Source organism: Python bivittatus, unplaced genomic scaffold (genome assembly GCF_059951505.1).
Source record: "Python bivittatus isolate LINGU-HERP-01145 unplaced genomic scaffold, Pbiv_v1 ctg000480_np1212, whole genome shotgun sequence".
In the NCBI taxonomy this organism is placed as follows: domain Eukaryota; kingdom Metazoa; phylum Chordata; class Lepidosauria; order Squamata; family Pythonidae; genus Python; species Python bivittatus.
The window spans coordinates 133,286-154,381 of record NW_028277075.1 but is presented as its reverse complement, the minus strand read 5'-3'; the positions used below and the strand labels follow the sequence as shown (position 1 = coordinate 154,381).

The 21,096-nt window shown below is 38.8% G+C and overlaps 2 protein-coding genes across 7 annotated transcripts in view; one reads left to right on the top strand and one right to left on the bottom strand.

The window, feature by feature from the left end:
* PPP4R4 (protein phosphatase 4 regulatory subunit 4) overlaps positions 1 to 9,498 on the top strand; it is a 106,919-nt gene extending 97,421 nt beyond the window's left edge. For 5 of the 6 annotated variants that reach the window (XM_088145199.1, XM_088145201.1, XM_088145200.1 and 2 more), the window contains one exon: positions 5,477 to 9,498. In XM_088145199.1, coding sequence (XP_088001325.1) covers positions 5,477 to 5,554 — 78 coding nt within the window. In that variant the 3' untranslated portion in view covers positions 5,555 to 9,498. The remainder of the gene's footprint in view (positions 1 to 5,476) is intronic. The other variant, XM_025167966.2, reaches the window with a different exon arrangement.
* Positions 9,499 to 10,875: 1,377 nt separating this feature from the next.
* Positions 10,876 to 19,783, bottom strand: SERPINA10 (serpin family A member 10). The gene is made up of 5 exons (XM_015888438.3): positions 19,677 to 19,783; positions 18,114 to 18,838; positions 15,415 to 15,688; positions 14,484 to 14,631; positions 10,876 to 11,089 (listed from the first exon to the last, which is right to left on the bottom strand). The coding sequence occupies exons 2-5, from the start codon at positions 18,811 to 18,813 to the stop codon at positions 10,898 to 10,900; spliced, it is 1,314 nt and encodes a 437-aa protein (XP_015743924.2). The 5' UTR covers positions 18,814 to 18,838; positions 19,677 to 19,783; the 3' UTR covers positions 10,876 to 10,897.
* Positions 19,784 to 21,096: the final 1,313 nt, after the last annotated feature.

The following is a 21,096-nucleotide window of genomic DNA, read 5'->3' as shown; positions in this document are numbered from 1 at the left end:
GTTACATCTCAAAAAAATGTTCCAGGCCCAAATTCCTAGAATTCCTAGAATTCTTACAGTAGGTCTGGTCAATATGATGACTAGAATAATCACTACACTGGTTTTCAGGAATCCCTATGTATGTTTGTAGTATCTAGTAGCTGCAGTCGAATGATCACTGTATGTTAATACTGTTAGACTGTGGATAAGAGAAGTGTGGAATTATTATTCATTATCTCTGTGAATCACACATACAACTTTGCACTTGTACTGACCATCATTCTGAAATACTCTAAAACTGAGCTTCAGATTCAAATGATGATCTGCATAGGTGCAAACTCATATGTATGAATGTACTGATAACTAAAAAAGCATTGTTTACTGTAAGCATTGTTATTTCACAATTTGATTCATCACCACCCTGTATTTTTTAATTTGATGTTACTGATTATGTGCCACTTCTACTTGAAAAACTGAGCATTGTTATGTATGATTGCACCCCAGTGTGAGTTTCAGTACTGCTCAGCTAGAAGCTGTGAGAATTCCAGGATACCTGAATCAATTTTCAGTTTATAGTAGGCCCATGAATTTCATTTGTAGCGCATTGCTGAACATAGAAGGATTTCATCCAGGAAGTGGTTTTTTTACCCACAGGAGACCCTGCATCAGTGAATTTTCAGAACAGAGCATATTCATTTCCATTGCTAGCAAATAGACTATGTTAAATGAGTCATACTCAAATAGACAGCAAACATGAATCATAAACATTAGGAATAACAAAAGAAGTATGTTCTGCTACTATTATGCTGTTGTGCTGCATTTGATTTTATTATCTTTTGTATGTCTGCTCATTGTGAAGAGCTTTAGAAATTTTTTTTCAACATAATAACTTACACTCCTACATCACAAAAGATTCAAATATATAGCTAGTGAGGCGTCAGGTGTTCTTGCTTTGTAAGATGAATAATGTTAATGTGGATTGGGGTAAGTAATACTTTACCACATGGGGATATACTGTGAAAGTACATAGTGATATTCTAAATAACTTCTTTAATTTAACATTAGTACCCAGAAATAAGTATCTTTAACAAGAATTCAGGAGACTTGTTCATGTTATTACTCATCAAATTAAAAGTATGCAAGTACAATGTCAGGCAGGTTTCAGTTTTTGGTCTAGCTCTGGCAATAGTACTTATGTTTAAGTCAGTTGTCTTTCAACATAATCTTTCTTTCAGTTAAGCAATGGAAGCAGAATATGGCTGAAAACAAAATAAAGAATGGATCCATAAAAAGTTAATAAAAATAAATCTATCATTTATTCACACTGCTAGGTTCTAACAAACTAAATTAGGCAACCAACCAGCCCAACCCCCCCAAAAAGGCTTGGATATAGATGACTAATTTTCTTCTTTAAAACAAATGTCATACCATCACCCATTTCTCGTGTCATATTTTTAAAGCTTCTCCAGTTTCAAAAGTAGTTTAATATGTAGTTTGAAGGACTGGAATAGCCCCTTCAAGTATGTGAGTTAATTACAGATAGTCCTTGAAGTTCCAGCTGTTACAGTGCCCCTGTGGGCACGTGATCAGAATTTGGGCACTTGGCAACTGGCCTGCATTTACGATAGTTGCAACATCCCATGGACATGTTCTCCTGCCCTGCATGAACTGCCTCTGCTTCAACTCTCTCCACCTGCCTATCTCCCTCCCCATCTCCACCCTGCCCTGTACTTTGCTGCCTATCCCTACTGCCGCTGCCCCCAACTGGCCTTCGCCATCTTTTTCCTCCCACTGCTGGTCCAGGATCCAGGCACTGGGCGAGGACACGCCCTGGGATGCATGCAGTGAATGAGGTGGGGTGGCAGAGCTTTGCCTGCCGAAGGGTAGTCACTGGGCCCAGCTGGGGAGGAGGCAGCAGGACAGAGCTGGTGGAGGAAGCAGGGCAGCGGTGTGGGTGGAGGAGCTCCATATTCTGCCACCAGCTCAAGGAGCAATAGCCCACAGACTGAACAGTACAGCAGGATGGGATGGCGAGGCAAGGCATACTCCATTGCCAGGCAAGGCAGGAGAGACAGCAGCGGTGGCTCCCCAGGTGAAGGTGGCGGCTGTGCAGGAGGCGCTGTTCGGAGTGGTGGCAGGACTGCAGGAAGCAGGGGGACAAGGGCTTCCTGAAGGTGCAGTGCATGCTCCACAGCTCGCATTTATTTATTTTATTTATTTATTTATTGAATTTCTCTCCCGCCCATCTCCCCTACAATAGGGGAGTGCATTGGAAGCACTCCTGGAGAACTGGCTGCAGGAGACCCTCCAGGTCCTGGAGCCACTCCTGCGGGAGGAAGGGCATGCCCAGCTGAGGCCAGCTGCCGGCCCATCCCTCTGCTCTCCCCTGCCTGCGCTGCCATCCTGCCTCTTCCACTGGCTCCATCCTGCTGCCTCCTCCCTGGCTAGGCCCAGTGAGCTCCCTTCATTGCCACCCTTCTGCACTCACTGTGCATGTCCTGGGACTGCGCCCCTGCCCACTGCCTGAATCCTGGGCCAGCATTGGGAAGAAGAAGATGGTGAAGGTCATTTGGGGGCAGCAGCAGTGGCAAGGGGTGGCAGTGGCGGAAGGTGGCAGAGTGCAGGGTGGCTAAAAGGACAGAGATGCATGGGAGGGAGTTGGGTGGAGGGAGTTGAAGTAGAGGCAGTTCATGCAGGGCAGGAGAAGTGTGATGTCCTCACCTAACAACCATGCAGTCCTCACCTAATGACCGCAACTGGGACTGCTGGAACTGCCATTGCTAAGCAGCACGGTCATGTGATGTTTGCTTAATTACTGCTTCACTTACCAACAGAAATTCCAATCCCAAATAGGGTCATAAAGCAAGGAATACCTGTGTGCAGTTTCTTGAATCTTAGTGAAGGTTCTAATTGCAGAAACATTTGTTTATTATTTCAATTTCAAGGCTGGTGGACTCCACAGTGACTCTGGGCTGCTTACAATTTAAAAACATTTAAAAGAAAACAACATATATCAAAGAAAAAGCATATAGCTGACATACACCTTTGACTGACAGAGACAAATATACAACAGTCCACTCACCTGTGGAAATGGCTCTTTCCATTCACACTAAGCAATTGAAGCTAAAGTTAGGAAAAGTTTCTTAGTCCCTGTAACTACACTGCCATAGTTCTCCAGTCAATTTTAGATTCCATTGAGTCACAATAAACATGGGTCATCAGTGTTTTCCTTTGCAGTCAGTGAAAAATATGTTGTTGAAGTCAAAGTTTGACTTAGAGTCCTACATAGACCAGACAGGACATTAGAAGCAGTTTCCATTATGGAGTCCTTGGTGCTCTCTGAGCTTAGTTGTTTGCTTGCAGACATTTCATTACTCAGGTAACATCATCAGTGCAAGTGAGCATAAGGTTTGCTCCCTGTTTATAAACAGTAGCTTGTCCAAATAAAACTAAATCCAAAAAAGGCTAGGGAATTCCTGGAAGCTTGGCATTCAGACAAATTAGCCATCAATAGACACATAGAAATAAACCATATTTACACACCATTCAAAAGAGGCAATAAAAAAGCTAAGAAGGAAACAAAAAGACCAGAACGCATCCTCTCCAGCAGCCAATACCCCGATAAGCAGGGATTAACACCAGGCAAACAATCAAGCAGAAAACAATATCCTAATCAAGGAACTGCCCAGGAGAAAACCATACTCCCACCAACACTGGCAGGGCAAGCTACTGTATATAAACAGGGAGCAAACCACACACACACTCTCACTGATGATGTTACCTAGTTGGGTAATGAAACATCTGCAAGCAAACAACCAAGCTCAGAGAGCACCAAGGACTCCACAGTTCAGCCCTGAGCTACATATATTCTCTTCCATTGGAAGCAGATTCCATTGTTGTTCACATTTATTCACATATTTAATAAATGTATATGGCCATCCATCTACCAAAGGAACTCTGAGTAGTACGCAGAAATAAAAACATCCAAGATTTACAAATCCATTAAATAAAAAGTAAGTACAGGGCCCTAAAAATATCATTACTGATATATCAAAGACAATCACTCTCATGCCAGATCTCCATTAACCACCTGGTTCCAGTCCTTGTCCCTGTGGAAAAGCTAGTCTCACAGCCTTCTGGAAGGCCAGTAGGGTGGGGCCTCAGGGGCAGGCTATTCCCCAAGACAGCAGCATGACAGAGAAGGCATACTTCCTAGGGCCCACCAAAAGACACTGCTTCACCAATGGGATCTGAATCATGCCCACCCTGCTGGATTTGGTGGGATGGATAGAAACCGCCAGAGAGAAGCAGTCCTGCAAGTAACTTGGCCCCATGCCATGTAGAGTTTTAAAGGTGACAACCAGCACCTTGAATTGCACCTGGGAAGCCAGTGCAACTCACATGGGAGGGATGTTACATGAGGGTAATGTATTGTGCCCAATACTGCATGTGCTGCTGCTTTCTAGACCAGCTGAAACTTCTGAATGCTCTTTAAGGACATGTAGAGCACGCTGTAGTATTCCAAACAGGAGGTGACTAAGGCACGACTGACCATGAGCAGTGCCTTCTGATCTAGAGATGAGTGCAAGCTATAATTGTGTGAAGGCCCTCCTGGCCACAGCTGCCATCTGCTCTTCAGACAGGACCCACAAGTCCAAGAGGACCCCCAGATTGTACACCAACTTTGGCTGGGGGGAATGTTACCCCATCCAAATTTAATGATGGAAAATCACTAGCTGGGGTGCCTAACCCACAGCCATTCAGTCTTTTTAGGGTTGAGCCTGAAGCTGGTTCTTCCCTATTCAGACCAACACAGTATCCAAGCACTGAGAACACATCTCAGTGGCATCACATTGAAGGCCCAGGGCAGAGATGTATAAATGCACATTGTCAGCATACTGATACTCACATACTGATGGATGATCTCACCCAGTGGTTTCATGTAGATGTAGAACAGGAGTGGGGACTTTTCTGTGTTGATCAGTATTAAAACATATGAGTGTGATTTTAAAAGGGATTCTGTAAGAAAATTATTTTGAGCTGTTGCTCTATCTTAATAGCTGAGTGTGCCATGAGTATGTAGTTATCATGTATATAGGTTTTACAAACCTGTAGTTTAAGGGATAGAATAAATACATGTATTCTGAGGTATATATGCAGAGTTTTATATACTGCATAGTAATGGATGGACATTTTTTTCCCCCTAAAGGGAATCCACAAAGGTGGGGGGAGCCTTTGTAGTAAGCAAGGTGAAGTTGGAGTGGTACAATGGATGGGAAAGTGAGTGCATTAAGTATGAATCAAGGATGTTCTTTTTTTAAAACACCTTATTGTTTTGGATTTAGGAGAAATAATGTTGATACTTTTTACTTACAAGAAATGTGTTTAAGATCACAGAAGGTTTGGAAAATTTTAAATGATGATGGTAAGAAGTTAGTTCTGTACATTGTTAATTTAATCTGCTGTGTGTGATAAGAGTGTTTTTGTTTGTCTCAAGAAAAAACAGAAAATCAAACTCGTAGAGCCGGTGAAAGAAAGGATGCACACCAAAGACCACTGGAGGCAATGTGGCTGAAGTCAGGATTGGATGAAGCTAGAGTACAACCTTGAATTTAAGGACCAGGAAGGAGAAACTGATTTGATACCATAATGTTAATATCTTCTGTCAGTTAAATAAATTCCTATGTTGTAAAATATCTTCATAGAAATAATGTAATGTGTGCAGAATTCCAATGTTATAAGTGAAGTGCTTAATTCCACGTTACTTTAGCAATGTGCTTTAAATCTGCTGCAGCTGAAGAGACAGGGTTTCCCTACTTCCCCCCTCTCAATTATGCCTTTTACTAGTTCAGGTTATTCAGTTTGGAATGAAAGTGCCCTCTACTTTAAAATATAGTTATTTACAAGCTTATAGGCTCCTAATTTGCCTTTGCTATGGAAATAGGGCCATATGTGTGAAATTGCTCTGTGTATAAGATTAACTGAACAAATGACACTTTCTCTTTCAAAAAAGCTTTTAAATATCAAAGAAGCTTCAATGTGGAATCTGGAAGCATGAACAGAGAAATGTGGAGAAGTATAGTCCTTTAAAATAAATTTCTGCTATAATTTTAGATAATATTGCTTATCTGGTGTATAAAATGTCAAGAGGAATTCCTTTCACTTTTTAATAAGAAACAGATACCTCCAAATAGCATATGAATTATTTCTTTAATTTCACTTGCAATTTTATTGTATAAATACTTCATTTTAATTTACCCGTATAACATATTGTAGTTTCTCTTTATCCAACATTTTAGAGATGATTAATCTAGTTTTTAATTAGTAGTTAATTCAAGCCATCATGCTTTTAGCTCTATCAGCATCATTCTGTTTGTATTCATGCTAACATTCCTATTGAAATTTGCCTGCAAAATGCAGTTCTATTTAAAACATTCAATTTATGCCAATACTTGAGAAAAACTGTATGAAGCTATTGTCAGCTTCTCTACTTCACAAATGCAAACAACAAAACTATATTGATATCAGACTGTTTTTTAAAATATATTGGTGTATGATAAAGATAATCTAATTTGTGAATGAATAAATGTGTGGTTACTTTTTACAATGTGAAATAATGAATGCTTTATGCACAATAAAACTTAGGACACTAAAATACTGGCATGTTTTGGGTGGGAGAGGTTTAATTTGCAGCTTTTCATTTAAATAAAAAATAAAAAATGGGAGCAGGAAGATTCTATATCCGCTGTACCAATATACAGGTCTAATATACATGCAGCATAGCAAAGATTCTCTGCTGCTGTAGTAGCAAACTCAGCCCCTGAACAATAAGCTATACACTTAAACACTAAAGTAGCAACACCAATAGCTGTAAAGGCCTTAGCTTACAGGTAGATACATGTATTCTATGCAGAAGATCTTAGGTTCAGTACCTGGTCTTTCCAGATAGGTCTGCAAATAATTTCTGTCTGAAGCCCTTGGGAGCTGTTGCCATAGATAAATGATACTGAGCTACATGAACTAGTGGCTTGCCTTGGAATAAGCAGTTTTTTGTATTCTTAAGGAACTTTGCCTCACTCTTCAGTTACATTCACAGTATCATGCAAACAGCATTCAGCAATCCAAATGTAGCAACTAAATTCCTCAGTGATGCTTCTTTGTCATCTGAACGATTCCTCATAAATTCTGTGAACAAGTACAGAGTTACTGAAATATTTTCCTTCCCCTACTTTTGATAGGAGGGCAACAGGTAGTGCATTCAACCCCAAGTTTGAACTTGCCCAGCGAAGTGGTATCAAAAAGAGCAGCTTAATCAATTATCTTTGAGGTTTCTCAGTTCAGGTAGCACTTCACCCACAATGGACAAATAGAGGAAAGGAAACTGGATGGCTTAGCCTCAAAATTTTATTTTTCATGGGCTTTCTGTTTGTGAACTGCCTATTGTCAAGCATCATGGTAAAGTAACTCCATTTCCTCTATAGAAAAAGCAGCCTCCCTTTTATTTTGTCACCCAAATGTTCACATTGTTTGCAGAGATTTCATCTCCTGCCATTTAGGGTGAGACAGCAAAGCCTCAGGCAGTTTGTGCCAGATGCCAGATACCTCTCTACCATCCTGTTTTTAGGGAACTGACTAACTTGTTTCTGATCAGCTTGGATTGCTATCACCACAGAAAAGTGTCTGATTTTGATAATGACTTTGGGATACCATTTGGAGTTTTGGATATGCCTCCTGTGAAGGCATCAGTGACAAGTGTCTTGTTCTCCTGCCTTAAGACACAAGATATGTGTATTCTTAAGCAAATGGTTTATCAACCCAGTCCCATTTCAAGAGACATGCTTCAGGTTCTACTCTAGATACTTCCCTAAGTGGGTAGAGGACACCACCCCATACTTGAACTGTGGAATGTTAATTTCTTCTCACTTTCTCCTGCTTCCATATAGCTATTCTGACATCAATCCTACCCTTACTCATAAGATCCTTTAGTTATCTGCTATAGGCTTGGCTAACACTAATGTTCACATCTCCATTATCTTTCATTATTATCAGTACTTAATTTTTATGGTTAACATGAAAGTTATTAATTTCTACATTTTTTCATTGGGGTTTGCTATAGTGTCCCATGTGTTTACTAAATGCATGACATTTGTGAGGTGGTTTTTTTTTACATGTAGGATTGGTTAATATTGGGAAGATCCAAATGCTCTGTACAGTAGGACACTTCTTATCTCTTTGCAGTTATGTGTTAAGTTGGAGACGCTTCATTTCCCTGTTAGGTAATGAAGTTCATCCCATCCAGAAACAAAGTAGAGAAGGGTTTCCTTCCAGTTGTTAGAGCAGAAGCCATCCAACACTTGGTGTGCTCCATCTGTACTTGGCTAGTTGTAGCCATCCTCAAGTTGTGCCTCCTTGGCCATATATGGCCCCTGCTATCATAGTTTTGTTACTTGTCAGACTTTAAACGCGCACTTTGAAGAAGCGATACATCTGGTCAGCAACACGTGATGCAGACATTTGGTTTAGGCTCTTGATCCCAGTGGACGTGCTAGCTTTACATCCCTGATCCCCACCCCTACTCGTTCACTGAAGTATTGATTGCAGATGCCACAACTCTTGTTTGGGGAGTTGTGGATCTGGTCTCCAATGGAAAGTTAGCATCATATTGAGTGTGTGCAATGTGGCTGTTGCTTTAAATCTTTGATCAGGTTTTGGGTGGGTGCAGATTGTATCAGACAGCTCTACTGTAAGCTGGTGTATGGAAAAAGAAGAAGAAGAAATAAAATTCTCCCTCTGCTCCTCTCAGCACCTGTAGGTTTGGTGTATTTTCAGAGGTATGCAGATTCACCTTTCATACAAACAACAACCATATGGACAGGATGAGCCAGAATGCACCTATTATATACCCCATGAATGGGAGCTGAACAGAATGGCAATGCAGCCTTTTCCAGAGGTGAGGGACTCTAAGTAGCAACTTGTTTGAAGTAAACATGGACAACCAACAGTGTTGTCCATGCTGCAACATGGGAAAAATAGGCCATAATTCCTTATATGATGTATTCCTGTTTTCTTGGATGAGTGCCTTTTACATGTTTCTACCATTCCTGCTACTAACCAGCATCATGGCAAAGGTCATATGAGATGGGACCGTAGCCATACTTCATACTGCCCCTACCAACTAAGGTTTGCTTTGTCTTTCATGATTTTTGGCATTTGCCCAGTTATCAAGATCTGTTCAGTCTTTACAGTAGACACATGCTGTATCTGGGCCCAACACCCTCATATTGACTGCATGGAAGATTAAGTCTTTTTGTTCTTAAGGGGATATAGCGGCAATGAACCCATTAGTCAGAAAAATCTATGCATTTATGTGGAAGTGCTTTTGCAGTTGTGTTGTTCAGGAGCAAATTTGATCTGGTTTTCTGCAGTGTTTTATAATGTCCTGGCTTTTTTGTTACACTCTTGAATGATCAGGGCTTGTCCTTTAGTTCCAAATCTAAATTACTGTATTCTTGATCTATTACTCTCACATTGTTTCATTTTTTCACATTCTTTAGTTCAACATTTTATTAAAAGTTTAAATTATCTTTTTCTATCCTGTCTGTCTCCAGTACTATAATGGAATATGTATTTAATTCTGTCAATATTGATGAAGTCTGTGTCTGAACTGATTACTACCTGTTCTCATCTTCATGATTAAGATACCAGACTAGCAAATGAGGTGAGATGCTACCCATCTTGTATCTGCTACCCATCATAGCAACAATTAAAAAAAAATAAAATAACTGGCACAGCTTTTTGGAAATGCACAAGAACACTAGTGGTACTTCAGTCTGCTCCCATCTCTCATTTTCATGCTGGCTGGTGGATATTACTCTGTCCCTCCCCTTCTGCTGCTACTTGGGCTTCTCCCTTGCAACAAGTACAAAGTTCCTATTGTGGATCTATATGCTTGGGTTCAAGCAAGACCAAGCTGATCAGGATAATCTCATGAAGGACTTGAACCAGTTTTGATTGATTACTCTCAGCACTTCCTCTGTCAAACTGAAAAAGTTAGCATAAGCTCCAGCATGGATCATGATACCAGTGGTAACTATTCTTCTGCTCTAAAAAATACTTTGGGTAGCAGTAGCACTATGGTGCACTCCCAGTTCTGATTAGCTCCCACAAAACATTTGTAATATTTTCTTTACTTGAACACAGTTAAATTCTTTGCTCTCACAACATGCTTGTTAGCTCTCCTACTGCCCACTTCCCTTCTTGGTTTAGAAAAGGACCTAACTACTTTCTAACAGCAATAAAGAGCAAACTCTATAAGACACCGAGCACACTTTAAAAAAAAAAAATGCAGTAATTCTCAGCTATATCTAAAATGCAGACCTCAAGACCATAACATCTGAACCAATTATACTTTTTTGCCCTCCCACTCTCCCCAAAATCATGTCCCTGTTTTTATATATCTTATATTAATAGTTCTGGAGAACCTGCACATTATTTTGACATTTTGGTTTGTCTGAATGAAGATATTGCCCAAACAATGGATGTGGGAGTTTTTGACCCCACTCCTTTTACTATTTTAGTGTTGAGTGCTTTGGGAAGGTGGGGGGTGGGCAGTAAATGTAATTTCTTCCATTTAATTTTTGTTCTAATCCTATTTTCCTGAAAGATACTGCTTGCTTGTGTATAATAGCATTAGAGGAAAAAATTGTGTTGAGGAGGGAATTTTTGGTGAAAATATTTTAGGAAGGAAAATGTTTACCTGTTTCCTACATGCCTATTTTTTTTTTCCTGAAAATTAACAAGCTGGTGTGACAGCATGCTTAAAATGTGTTTTTAGTATAACATGTAGTTTGACTTGGGGGGGGGAGAGCGGGAATGTCCCAGAAATAGGATCCATCAAAAAGAAATTATTGTTTTTTATTCACAGTTCTGTAGGGTTAGTAACCCTGCCCACAAACAATAAAACGTTGGTATTATCTTCGTACATCATAAAAATGAATGGCCGATTTATCCGAATAATATCAGGCAACGAGTATGCCATGATTTCTGATCCACTGACAGCTGCAACTTCTGTTCCTTTCTCATTCACCTCAATGCTTGCCCTTTGAAGAATCTAAAAAGAGTGGAAATGTATGAAGATTTACAGCAAGATGCTTGCATTTTTTATCAACATGTCAGCCTCTTCAACATAGATTTCCATTTAACTTACTGAAAATAAGCATGCATACATTTTTTCAGCCATACTGAACCAGCTTCCTAAATTCACAGCTACAAACACTGAGTCTCAATAAGAAGTTTCTGGGGATACACCGGCATTGGACTTCAAAAGACAAAATTTCCGTAGAAGGGAGATTAGGAAAAAGGAAATTGAAAGAGATAGTCAAAAAGATAAAATCTCTCCAGACTACTGGACATGACTGAGTCCCAAAGTCACTAGCATTGTTAATAAACACAGTCAAGAAAGTTATTAGCAGGAAACAGGTTTCCTTCAGGAAATGGAAGTCTTGCTTAAACAAGGAAAAAAGGTGAAACAATGATATTTACAGAAGCGACACCAGCACAATTAAGGATAGGACTACCAGATTTGGGCTGCAAAAGTCACTAGATGGCAGCAAAGAGTTAAGAGTTTTCCATACTATCCAGATGTTTGCAGCCCAGATCTGCAAACAAAGGATGTATAAAAGAAAATAATTTGTAGAGCACTTTGCTAAACACATGAAGACCAGCAATTAAAAGATAGAAAGGCAGACCGAATGACCAAGAGAGAGAGACAGAAAGAGAAATAGGCAAGTAATGGTAGTAACGGAGGTTAGGTGGTTGTAGAAAAACTGAATGAATTCCTGTGACAGTGTTATTGCAGAAGATTTTGAGTAGATACTTGATCATGAACTAACTTTTTCAGGAAGAAAGTTTGAAAAACTAATGAATTTATATTTATATATCTAATTATTAGAGACACAGTGCTAGACCATATATATCTGGAACAACGGGGGACCTATGTGAGGATGCTTTTTGTAGACTTTAGCTCTGCATTCAATACAATCCTTCCACATAGACTGGTGTCTAAACTTATGGATCTTGAGCTTCCATATTCAATCTGTTCTTGGATTTTGGACTTCCTGCCTGGCCGCTCCCAGAGGGTTAGATTAAGCAATTATATCTCCTCAGCTCTTACTCTCAACACTGGTTCACCACAGGGCTGCGTGTTGAGTCCCTTACTTTACACTCTTTATACATATGACTGTACCCCCACTCACTTCAGCAATATTATCATTAAATTCGTAGATGATACAACAGTGGTGGGGCTTATCTCCAAAGGAGATGAGTCTGCCTACTGGGATGAGGTGGACCGGTTGCTTTCATTGTGCGGAGACAATAATTTGGCTCTTAATATCAGTAAGACCAAGGAGCTTATAATGGACTATAGGAGGAATAGATTAGATGTCCAGCCCCTGGTTATCAATGGAGACCGAGTGGAGCGGGTGGCTAGTTTTAAGTTTCTGGGTGTTACTATAAAGGAGGACTTGACCTGGGGCGCTCATATTGCAGCCTTGGTTAAGAGGGCCCAGCAGAGATTATACTACCTGAGACTTCTCAGGAAACAACAACTGAATGAAAAACTGCTGGTGACCTTCTACCGCTGTACCATTGAGCGCATTTTGACCTACTGCACCTGTGTATGGTTTGCTAACTACACAGTGGCAGATAGGAAAGCGCTCCAGAGAGTTATCACCACTGCCCAGAGGATCATTGGTTGCCCTCTCCCCTCTTTGGAAGAACTTTATAGTTCCCGCTGCCTTAAGAAGGCTCAAAACATTCTTAAGGATCCATCCCACCCGGGACATTCCTTTTTTGAACTATTACCATCTGGCAGATGGTACAGGATGATGAAAACAAGGACAAATAGGCTGAAGAATAGCTTCTATCTTAGAGCTGTAACTATACTGAATTCTGTCGTATAGTGCAGTATTAATGCAGCATCAGGGGTTGTGCAATATGGAATGTGAAGGTTGTGTTATATGTGTTTTATGTGTGTTATGTGTTTTAGGTGTTTTATGGTTTTTATATTTTTAAAGCTGCACTGGGGTGGCATTTAATTTCGTTGCACAAGTAGTACAATGACAATAAAGATTTCTATTCTATTCTATTCTATATGGCAAGAGGTCGCTGAGCAGACCAGTTTGTTTAATAGTAGCCAGCCAACACCATTATCTGGACCCAAACTAAGGATAGCATTGTTTAGTAGAAAGTAATACAATAGTCAGTGGTACTGGAAATCACCAGGAGGTATAGAAGAACTAGTAGGGTTATCCTTCTCAGATCAAATCCTTACCAAAAGCCATTCTCTATGTTGAGTAAGATAGTTTCAGTCTCATATATCAGCTAAAAGATTGCTTGAAATGGGTTCATACAGTCTCATCCAGTAGGGTCTAAAGTTCTGATGGCCTTGCACAGTGTTACTACATAGTACACAGAATCAGCACACATACCGTCAATATCATGAATTAAATCAGCTTTCCTTAGCTTGTTACTCTCTAGAGTTGTTGGTGTTGCAATTCCCAAAATCCCTAGGTATCATTGTCTTGACTGCTGTAACTATGCTGGAAATTTTTGAATTGTAGTTGGATGTATTGAATTGTAGTCAAACCCTTTGGCAGGTTCCAGGTTACTGAGAACTAGATTAGATTCATCCCCATAGGCCACTATGTATAATATTAAATATTAATATTTTAGACAAATAATAAATATTTTACATAAAATAAATAATATGCAGCTGGTAGAGGCTGGGATGTTATTTTCTGGTTTGGAGACATTTCCTGGTAATCTGACTGGAAGTTACTATCAGATGGAAAACTAAATGGGATAGTTGCAGAGGGCCACAGTGCAGGTAGAGAGGGTTGGGCAGATAGGACGGTGAGAGGTGAGAGAAGACTTCATATCAAAAGAAATAACAACTTAAGTCAGTTGGGTTTCATTGGAAGTTTAGCATGAAATGACAGTTAAATGCTGAGCCTTCCCCACTGTTATAATAATATGTAGTCAGGTTCATGCTATTAATGTCATTTCTAGTTGACCTTGAATATTCTTAGTCAGGAGTTAAGTATTTGTCCCATTTCAGTAAGAGTGATCTACTTATCTGAAATGGATTCTGGGTGCAGATCACTTACTGAGGTTGAATCTTGCAAGGGCAAAAACACCATCTCCACAATTGCAACATCAAAGACTAGGCATGATACCTTTGGCTAGATGTATACAGACCATGGACCAATGCAAGCCCCATCAGCTATGATCCTAATACTCATCAATTTGTGAACTATGAGATCCTATTTCTCTTTTACTTCTGTTGCCTCCAACTAATTGAGTAACCAGCATGACTAAATTGAGAAACCCAGACTTCTGTTCAGCAAATGGATCTGCAGTATTTGTATGGGTCTTCATGTTACTTGTTAAATATGTCTGAGTTCAGCAATATATCAAGCTACAGAATTAACAAATTATTTTTTTACCTGTGATATTTTTATGAATCTCTGATTTGAGAGATGTCTCAGGTCTGCTTTGTAAGAGAAAAGATCTTTAATTCCCAAATCCTGAAGCAACTGATCCATGTGATATGTCTGATCTAGTTTAAATCTGGGAAAGTAAATATCCATTTTCCTATAATGCAAACAGATATAAATGCAAGTTGAATGAAAAATGTGCATAAACATTGACCTTTGCATATAGAAAACTTGCACAAATAAATAGCAGGCAGCAGAACATTTGCATATTGTCTCTGAGGTTCCCTGTATTTCTGGATGCTGTAGAAATTTGAGCACCAATAATACAAAGACAATGATTGTGAGAAGTCTTGCTTGAATGAACTGGGTAAGTTTAGCTTGTGGAAGAGAATGGAGACAATTTGAAAATTTCAGATATCTGAAAGGTTTTCACAAAAATTATGCAGAAAATTTTAGAGAAAAAGATGTAGACCTTTCTCAAATTACTAGGAAGGGGATTTTAACTAAACTTTAGCAAGATCTTTCTGATGATACCAACTATTCAAATAGAAGAATGGTTTATCTGAGGTGGTAGTAGAGTCTCCTTCATTTAAAATGTTTAAACAATGACTGTCTGGAAACCTATTAGTGCAGTTGTAGTAGTGCATTTTATGAATCAGCAAGGAATTGTACTAGTGACCATTGAGTTCCCTATTACAGTCTACTAGGAAAAAGAATTGGCTTTTATTTATTTATTTTTGATGAACCAATAAATTGCAAAGACCACAAGGCTGTCTTTGGCAAATTCCAGTGCCCCGTTCCCAGCTACCTCCTTTTCTTCCTCTCCCTGTCATCCCTATTGCCATTTTTCTGTTTGAGTCACCATTCTGATTTGTACCACAGCATTTCGTATCCAGGATTTTAGGAATCAAAAGTGTGACATGATTGCTATGACTTGTACCTGATCTTCATGGTGTTAAGCCAAGATTCCACAAGTTCATGTGTTAGATGGTCTTCAACAAACATATAATCAGCTTCTTTCACAGGCATAACAATCAGCATCTGCACGCTTCCTTTGTATGGCAGCTTTAACACATAACACTGCAAGGTCTTATCGAATGTGGAGGCAATCCTGTCAGTCTTGAACATCATTGGCACTTGGACAGTCCTGTAATTGTCTATATAGAAAGTTTCCAGTTGTGTAAGCTTAGCAGAAAATGGATGTAGCCATTTGCCTGAGAATATAAAGAAATGCAACACTTTATTCTACAATATGATATAATCCAGAATTATTGAAGGAAAACTCAAGGATAATCCAGATAAAAATAAACCTGCTTTATTTCAATTTAAGGATGCATTTGTGTTCTCCCATTATATGGATAAAACTTTAAATGTATGTTGCACTCCTATGTTTGAATCTCTGGCTTTGATCCAATTACAGAGGCTAATGAAGGTTTCATATGAGATTCCTTTTAATTAACAGAAGCTGCACATGAACCAAGTAGTGATTAATTATATGAATCACCAATTTAATCCAGCCCCCATTTCATTTTGAAAAGCCGATAAATGCTACTGCTTATTTTTCATACTGCCTGGCTCCATGCATCAGTGTGCAGTTATGCTTCACTGTCACAGTTTAATACTGTAGTATCAGTGAGCTCCATGATCAAATGGAGACTTGAATCTGGACTTTACACTACTTGAGAACAGTCCTATTCAGTATACTTAATCCAAATTTTCATTCATTCATATCTAACTATTGTTCTGCTCTATCCATTTCTTGGTTCTGGTCCCACCTACTTTGTTTGCAATGCAAAGGCACATGGCCCCAGGTGAGAAGTCCATGGCACACAGGCATCAATGGCACCACATTTGATATCTATGCTATAGATCAGTTTCCCCTCCTTACTGGGAATGCAAAGGTCTCCCATTCCACTATCATTTCCAGTACAATTTTGTGGGACCTGCAAAACTTCTTTGACCAGAAGTGGAAGCAGAATGAGAGGCTCCGTCATAATACTTTTTTGTCCCTTAAAAGCTATTGCTTTAGTGTACAGTGTGATCCATGCCAATTCTTCTCCCCACCCATCCACAAACAAACGTTTAGTCACCTTCTTGTAACTTCCAGTTACAATGTATGCCATCCTGCATGCTTTTCAATTGCTTCAAACTCACTGAAACCACTAGGATTTAAACTTCCTCTTTGTGCTCAGGATAGCAGATGTACTCATCCTACTTCATCTCCCAGCAACACACTTTATTGCAACTTAGCAATTAGAGAAGAAATGAAAAAAATCAGAGCAAAAGCTAAAAATAGAGAAGTGAAATTAGATAATATTTAATTGCAATAGGTTTTTTAGTTGCCATGGAGCCCCTTTCAAATATTTGACAGGCAACAACCTGTGCTGGAAATATCCTCCTAGTCCCTGCCCCCACATTTATTTATTTATTTATTTATTTATTTATTTATTTCTTATTTCTTTCTTTCTTTTTCTTTTTGTTATGAAAGCAATAGAAAAATGAAATTCATGATATTCATAAAAATTATGAAATTCAGCAACAACATACAGCCCATACAAGGCCAAACCTATCTGACCCTCTCATGAAAATTGCAGGGAGAGCTATAATGAATCTGCCCATTTCTTGTTTTGAACTTGCAGTGCAAATGATGTCAGGGATTTCATAGGTGGGAGAAATTATGAGTCCTGCCCTTGCTTCAGAACCATGTTCATTGAATATTTGGTAGGGGAAAAGGATTCACTTGATAGTCTCACTACATTCAGCACAAAGCAATTTTCCAGGTCACTCCTTCCCTACCTGATGTCTTCCAGTTGGGCTGGACCTCAGGTCACAGAAACCAAAAGCCATGCTGGCTGGAGATTCTAGGAGTCAATATCTTAAACATTTAGAAGTCACCAGGTGGGGAATATCCTACTCTGTTCTGTTACAGAAGAAAATTTAGCTTCTCACTCCTGATTTATATGATAATTGTTTGTTAAAACTTGAGGATCATTTATATGTGCTGGGTTGACTTCAAAGAACTTCCCCTTGAAATGATGGCTTGGTATCCTGGCCCAATTAAGAAACAGAGATTCAAAAAACTTCCATGTGGACATTCAGGGGCTTTGGTGGTTTCAGATTTTTCCTAGAGACAAATTTTACAAAACAATGAGGAATTTATATATCCTATTACCTTGAATTTTTCACCCCTTATGAAGGCAGTAAAGTGCCTTGAATTTTGCGTGAAAAAGCACTGTAAGCTACTGAAAGTAAGCAATTTTCATAAAGTATACCCATTTCTCCCACCTATGAAATCCCTGACATCATTTGCACTGTAAGTTCAAAACAAGAAATGAGGACCGGAAATAATGATACCCTTTACTGCGTGGTAATATCAGTGAACTTAAAGTATGTCAGACTGAGAAGAATAATTGAAGTGAACCCACTGGCCTTTCCATGATTAATCCATAAATGAAACATATGGGAAAAGGAATAATAGTTGTGAGAATGGAACCTTCTGCTGGCACACTTTGGGAGACTTGTTGTTAAGGAGAGGTTACCCAAATTTTTTCAGAGTGACTCTCCTATAAAGCGACTATGCCTGGTGTCCTGAGCTCTCTTCTCTAAAAACAATGAAAGTATCAGTGAAAAAACAGTTACCTCGAAATAGTATGTAATTCACCAGAACGATTATAGCATGCTCATCAAAAGCATGAAACAATATGGGGATTTTCCCTCTTGTTTCCTTTTTAATATGCTCATTGACAATTTTTTTGGCAAGAGTAGAGTTGCGGAAATCAACTGCCAGAAATTCCATGTTAAAGTATTGCTTGGACAAGTTATGGAAAACATCCTTGATCAGAAAATCTTCTTGGATGAAAGAGAAGCTATTCTGCAAAAGAGTGAACTCTTCATTTTGGGTGATGTTAAGCCTTAGTTGTTGGAACGAAGTCAGAAACTGTTCATCTTTTTCTTTCATAAATGTTAGGTTTAGAGATTGACTTATTTGGTGGTGTGTTTCCCCTTCTGAAGCCAACGAGAATATTGCTAGAGTAAAGGATAGTGATAGTGGGGAGAAGAAGATATTGTTGTCATGCTTCAGTGCTATTTTCCTGTAGAGCTTGAATCCAAAGTTGTTAATCTTTTCTGTGAAATTGTACAAAGAGACTGATGGTGAGGGGCTTTCTGTAGATGGCTGTTGAGTAGTGTCAAGTGGATATTGTTTATCAGAATCATTGAAAGGGAAGAGATTTAACACTAAACTCTGTGGTACCTCCACTCCTGAATTTTCAACTATTCCATTTGATAAGTACATTTCAGCAATTAGTCCAAAGAACACAAAAACAAAATCAGTTTTCATGTTGCACTTCAGCAATTACTTCTTTCTGGTGAACAGAGTAAAGATAAATAGATAACACAAGTTAATATTGCAATAAAAAGAAAGGATGAACTGAAGATAGGCATTTGGGGATCCAGTAGAACCCATCCAATAGAACCCCATCATTTATCCTATTTATTTCAATACCTTTTCTAAAGGTAACAACAATGGGATTGTCTCATGCTAACTTATTATTTTCACATTAAGCTAAACTAAGATTAGAGATCTGCCTAAATCCATTTTAAATTAATTTAAATTTAAATTTAAATTGAATTCATTCTTTTACTTAAACAACACAGTCTAACAATGAAAATGCTAAAGACTTTTCTACATTATTTCATATTTAAAATGCATGCTATTAAAGATGTAAACATTTAATAACAGAGTCACTATTAGACATGGAGCCGATGGCAAGACCATTTTATGTAATCTAGTAATGGGAGTTCCATTGACCAGAAAGAAACAAATTCTAAGCAAATTGGCTTAGTCTTTCCAGCCTGATTAGATCATAGTTTAAAAGAAGGACATTTTAAGCTTGATCTTTGGAATGGATGGAATATGTAAAACAGCTGGAGAGGTGTTTCCAAAATAATATGAAAAAGAAAGGCAAATAAGACATTTGAAATATAGACTGTTTATTTTAAAGTTTATAAATCTCTAGGAAGTTAACTTATTTTCTTAAGAATATGAATGCTTTTATAAACAATATATCAACATAAAGTAGCAGATATTTCAAAATGCACTTTTAAAAAACCCTCATAACAATACATAAATCAATTCCACTTTGCAATCCATAATTCTTTCCATTATAATTCTTAAACTAAATGTAAATGCTTCTATCTTACCCACAGGACAGCGTCTTTCTTATTTTTCTGAATCCAGTACATGAAAAAGGAAACAAGTTACAACATTATGCACAGTAAGTGCAATCATGAGGTAAATATTTGCTATTCCAAAGTGTAGCTCCATACTTATATCTGTTGTAAATTAACTGAATGACAAACAGGATGCCTTTGTTTTACCAGAGAAAAGAGTCGATGATGGAATAACCAGATTCCAGTAAGTAGGGCCAATTGGGTAACTGGATTTAAAATTAAACAAATAAACAAATCAGGAAGAATGCACTGGAAATATAACTTAGCCCTGATTTCTTATCCATACTCATGGAAGAACTTAGCTGCTTCCCGGATCTGGAACTTTGATTCTCAAGGATATGAAATACAGCCCTTCAGAAGTATATTTCATAATGGAAATTAAGCCAGGAATGTCTCCACTTCAAAAACATTCAAGAGACAATACAGGATGGCATAATTTTTAGGAGAACCAGTGTAACTGTATATGACCAAAATCCCCTGGAATGAGCGTGGGAACTTGGATCCAGCCCAGGGCCCCTGCTGTCTCACCTTCTCAAAAGCCTTGCCTCCTGTCATTATTCAGTTCTCTCTGAAGGAAGGGGACCCATTTTTTCCAATGTTCTTCTGAACAGAGTAAAGCCTTCCCTGCAGGCAGAACATAGACACTTGTATCATCTTTGTTCCCTTACATCAGGACTTTGGAAAGAGGCACACCATACCTTGTTAAATTTCCAGTATTTAAATTACAGCTCTTTCTCTCTCTTTTCCATTCCAACAACTGCCATTTCTTCATCCATGCAGAAGCATACCTTCAGGGAACTGTACGCGCCTTTCAAGTTTCATCCTCCAATGTCAATCATAATTTTTAAGAGTAAACTCCTCTTGAGGAAACATGAACTTCTCACAGATGGACTAGCTATTTTTCTAACACAAGGAATCATAAATGGGGTTAATAAAAACATTAAAATGACAAATAAACAGCAAATAAATGCCTATCACATCAAATGTTTTTAAAAATGTTGTCCTCACGGTCTTGTCTCAAGAGTACTCCGCAGATGAGAAGCAATAATCACAGAATTCAGAAGTATTTTCAGGCCCTAACTTCCATGCCAAATCATCAATACACTACTCTCCCTTTCCTGGACACAGCAGCCTGACCTAATCCTGATGCATCCCCTGATCTTCTGCATCTTCTGAGAAGCTAGACATGGCCATTCAGGAGCATCCTGCTGAGGGAAACCAGGTCTGACCAAGGCACCTGTGCTCAGGTAGGTTCAGAAGCATCTAGAATTTAAGAAACCACCTGGTCCCAGCAATGTTTCTGGAACCACATTACTTTGAGTTGGCCTTCCTTCCCAAGCTCAAGATCTTCCTCACTACAAACCATTCCCTAGTCCTGACTTTGGCTCTG

What these genes read in the sequence shown, in the direction of transcription:
- SERPINA10 (XM_015888438.3), bottom strand. Translation starts at nt 18,813, where the DNA reads ATGAAAACTGATTTTGTTTTTGTGTTCTTTGGACTAATTGCTGAAATG. An exon ending in CTTAACACCATGAAGATCAG is followed by an intron (nt 14,632 to 15,414) that starts GTACAAGTCATA and finishes TTTGCATTATAG; the next exon opens with GAAAATGGATATTTACTTTC. An exon ending in GATTCATAAAAATATCACAG is followed by an intron (nt 11,090 to 14,483) that starts GTAAAAAAATAA and finishes CACTCTTTTTAG; the next exon opens with ATTCTTCAAAGGGCAAGCAT.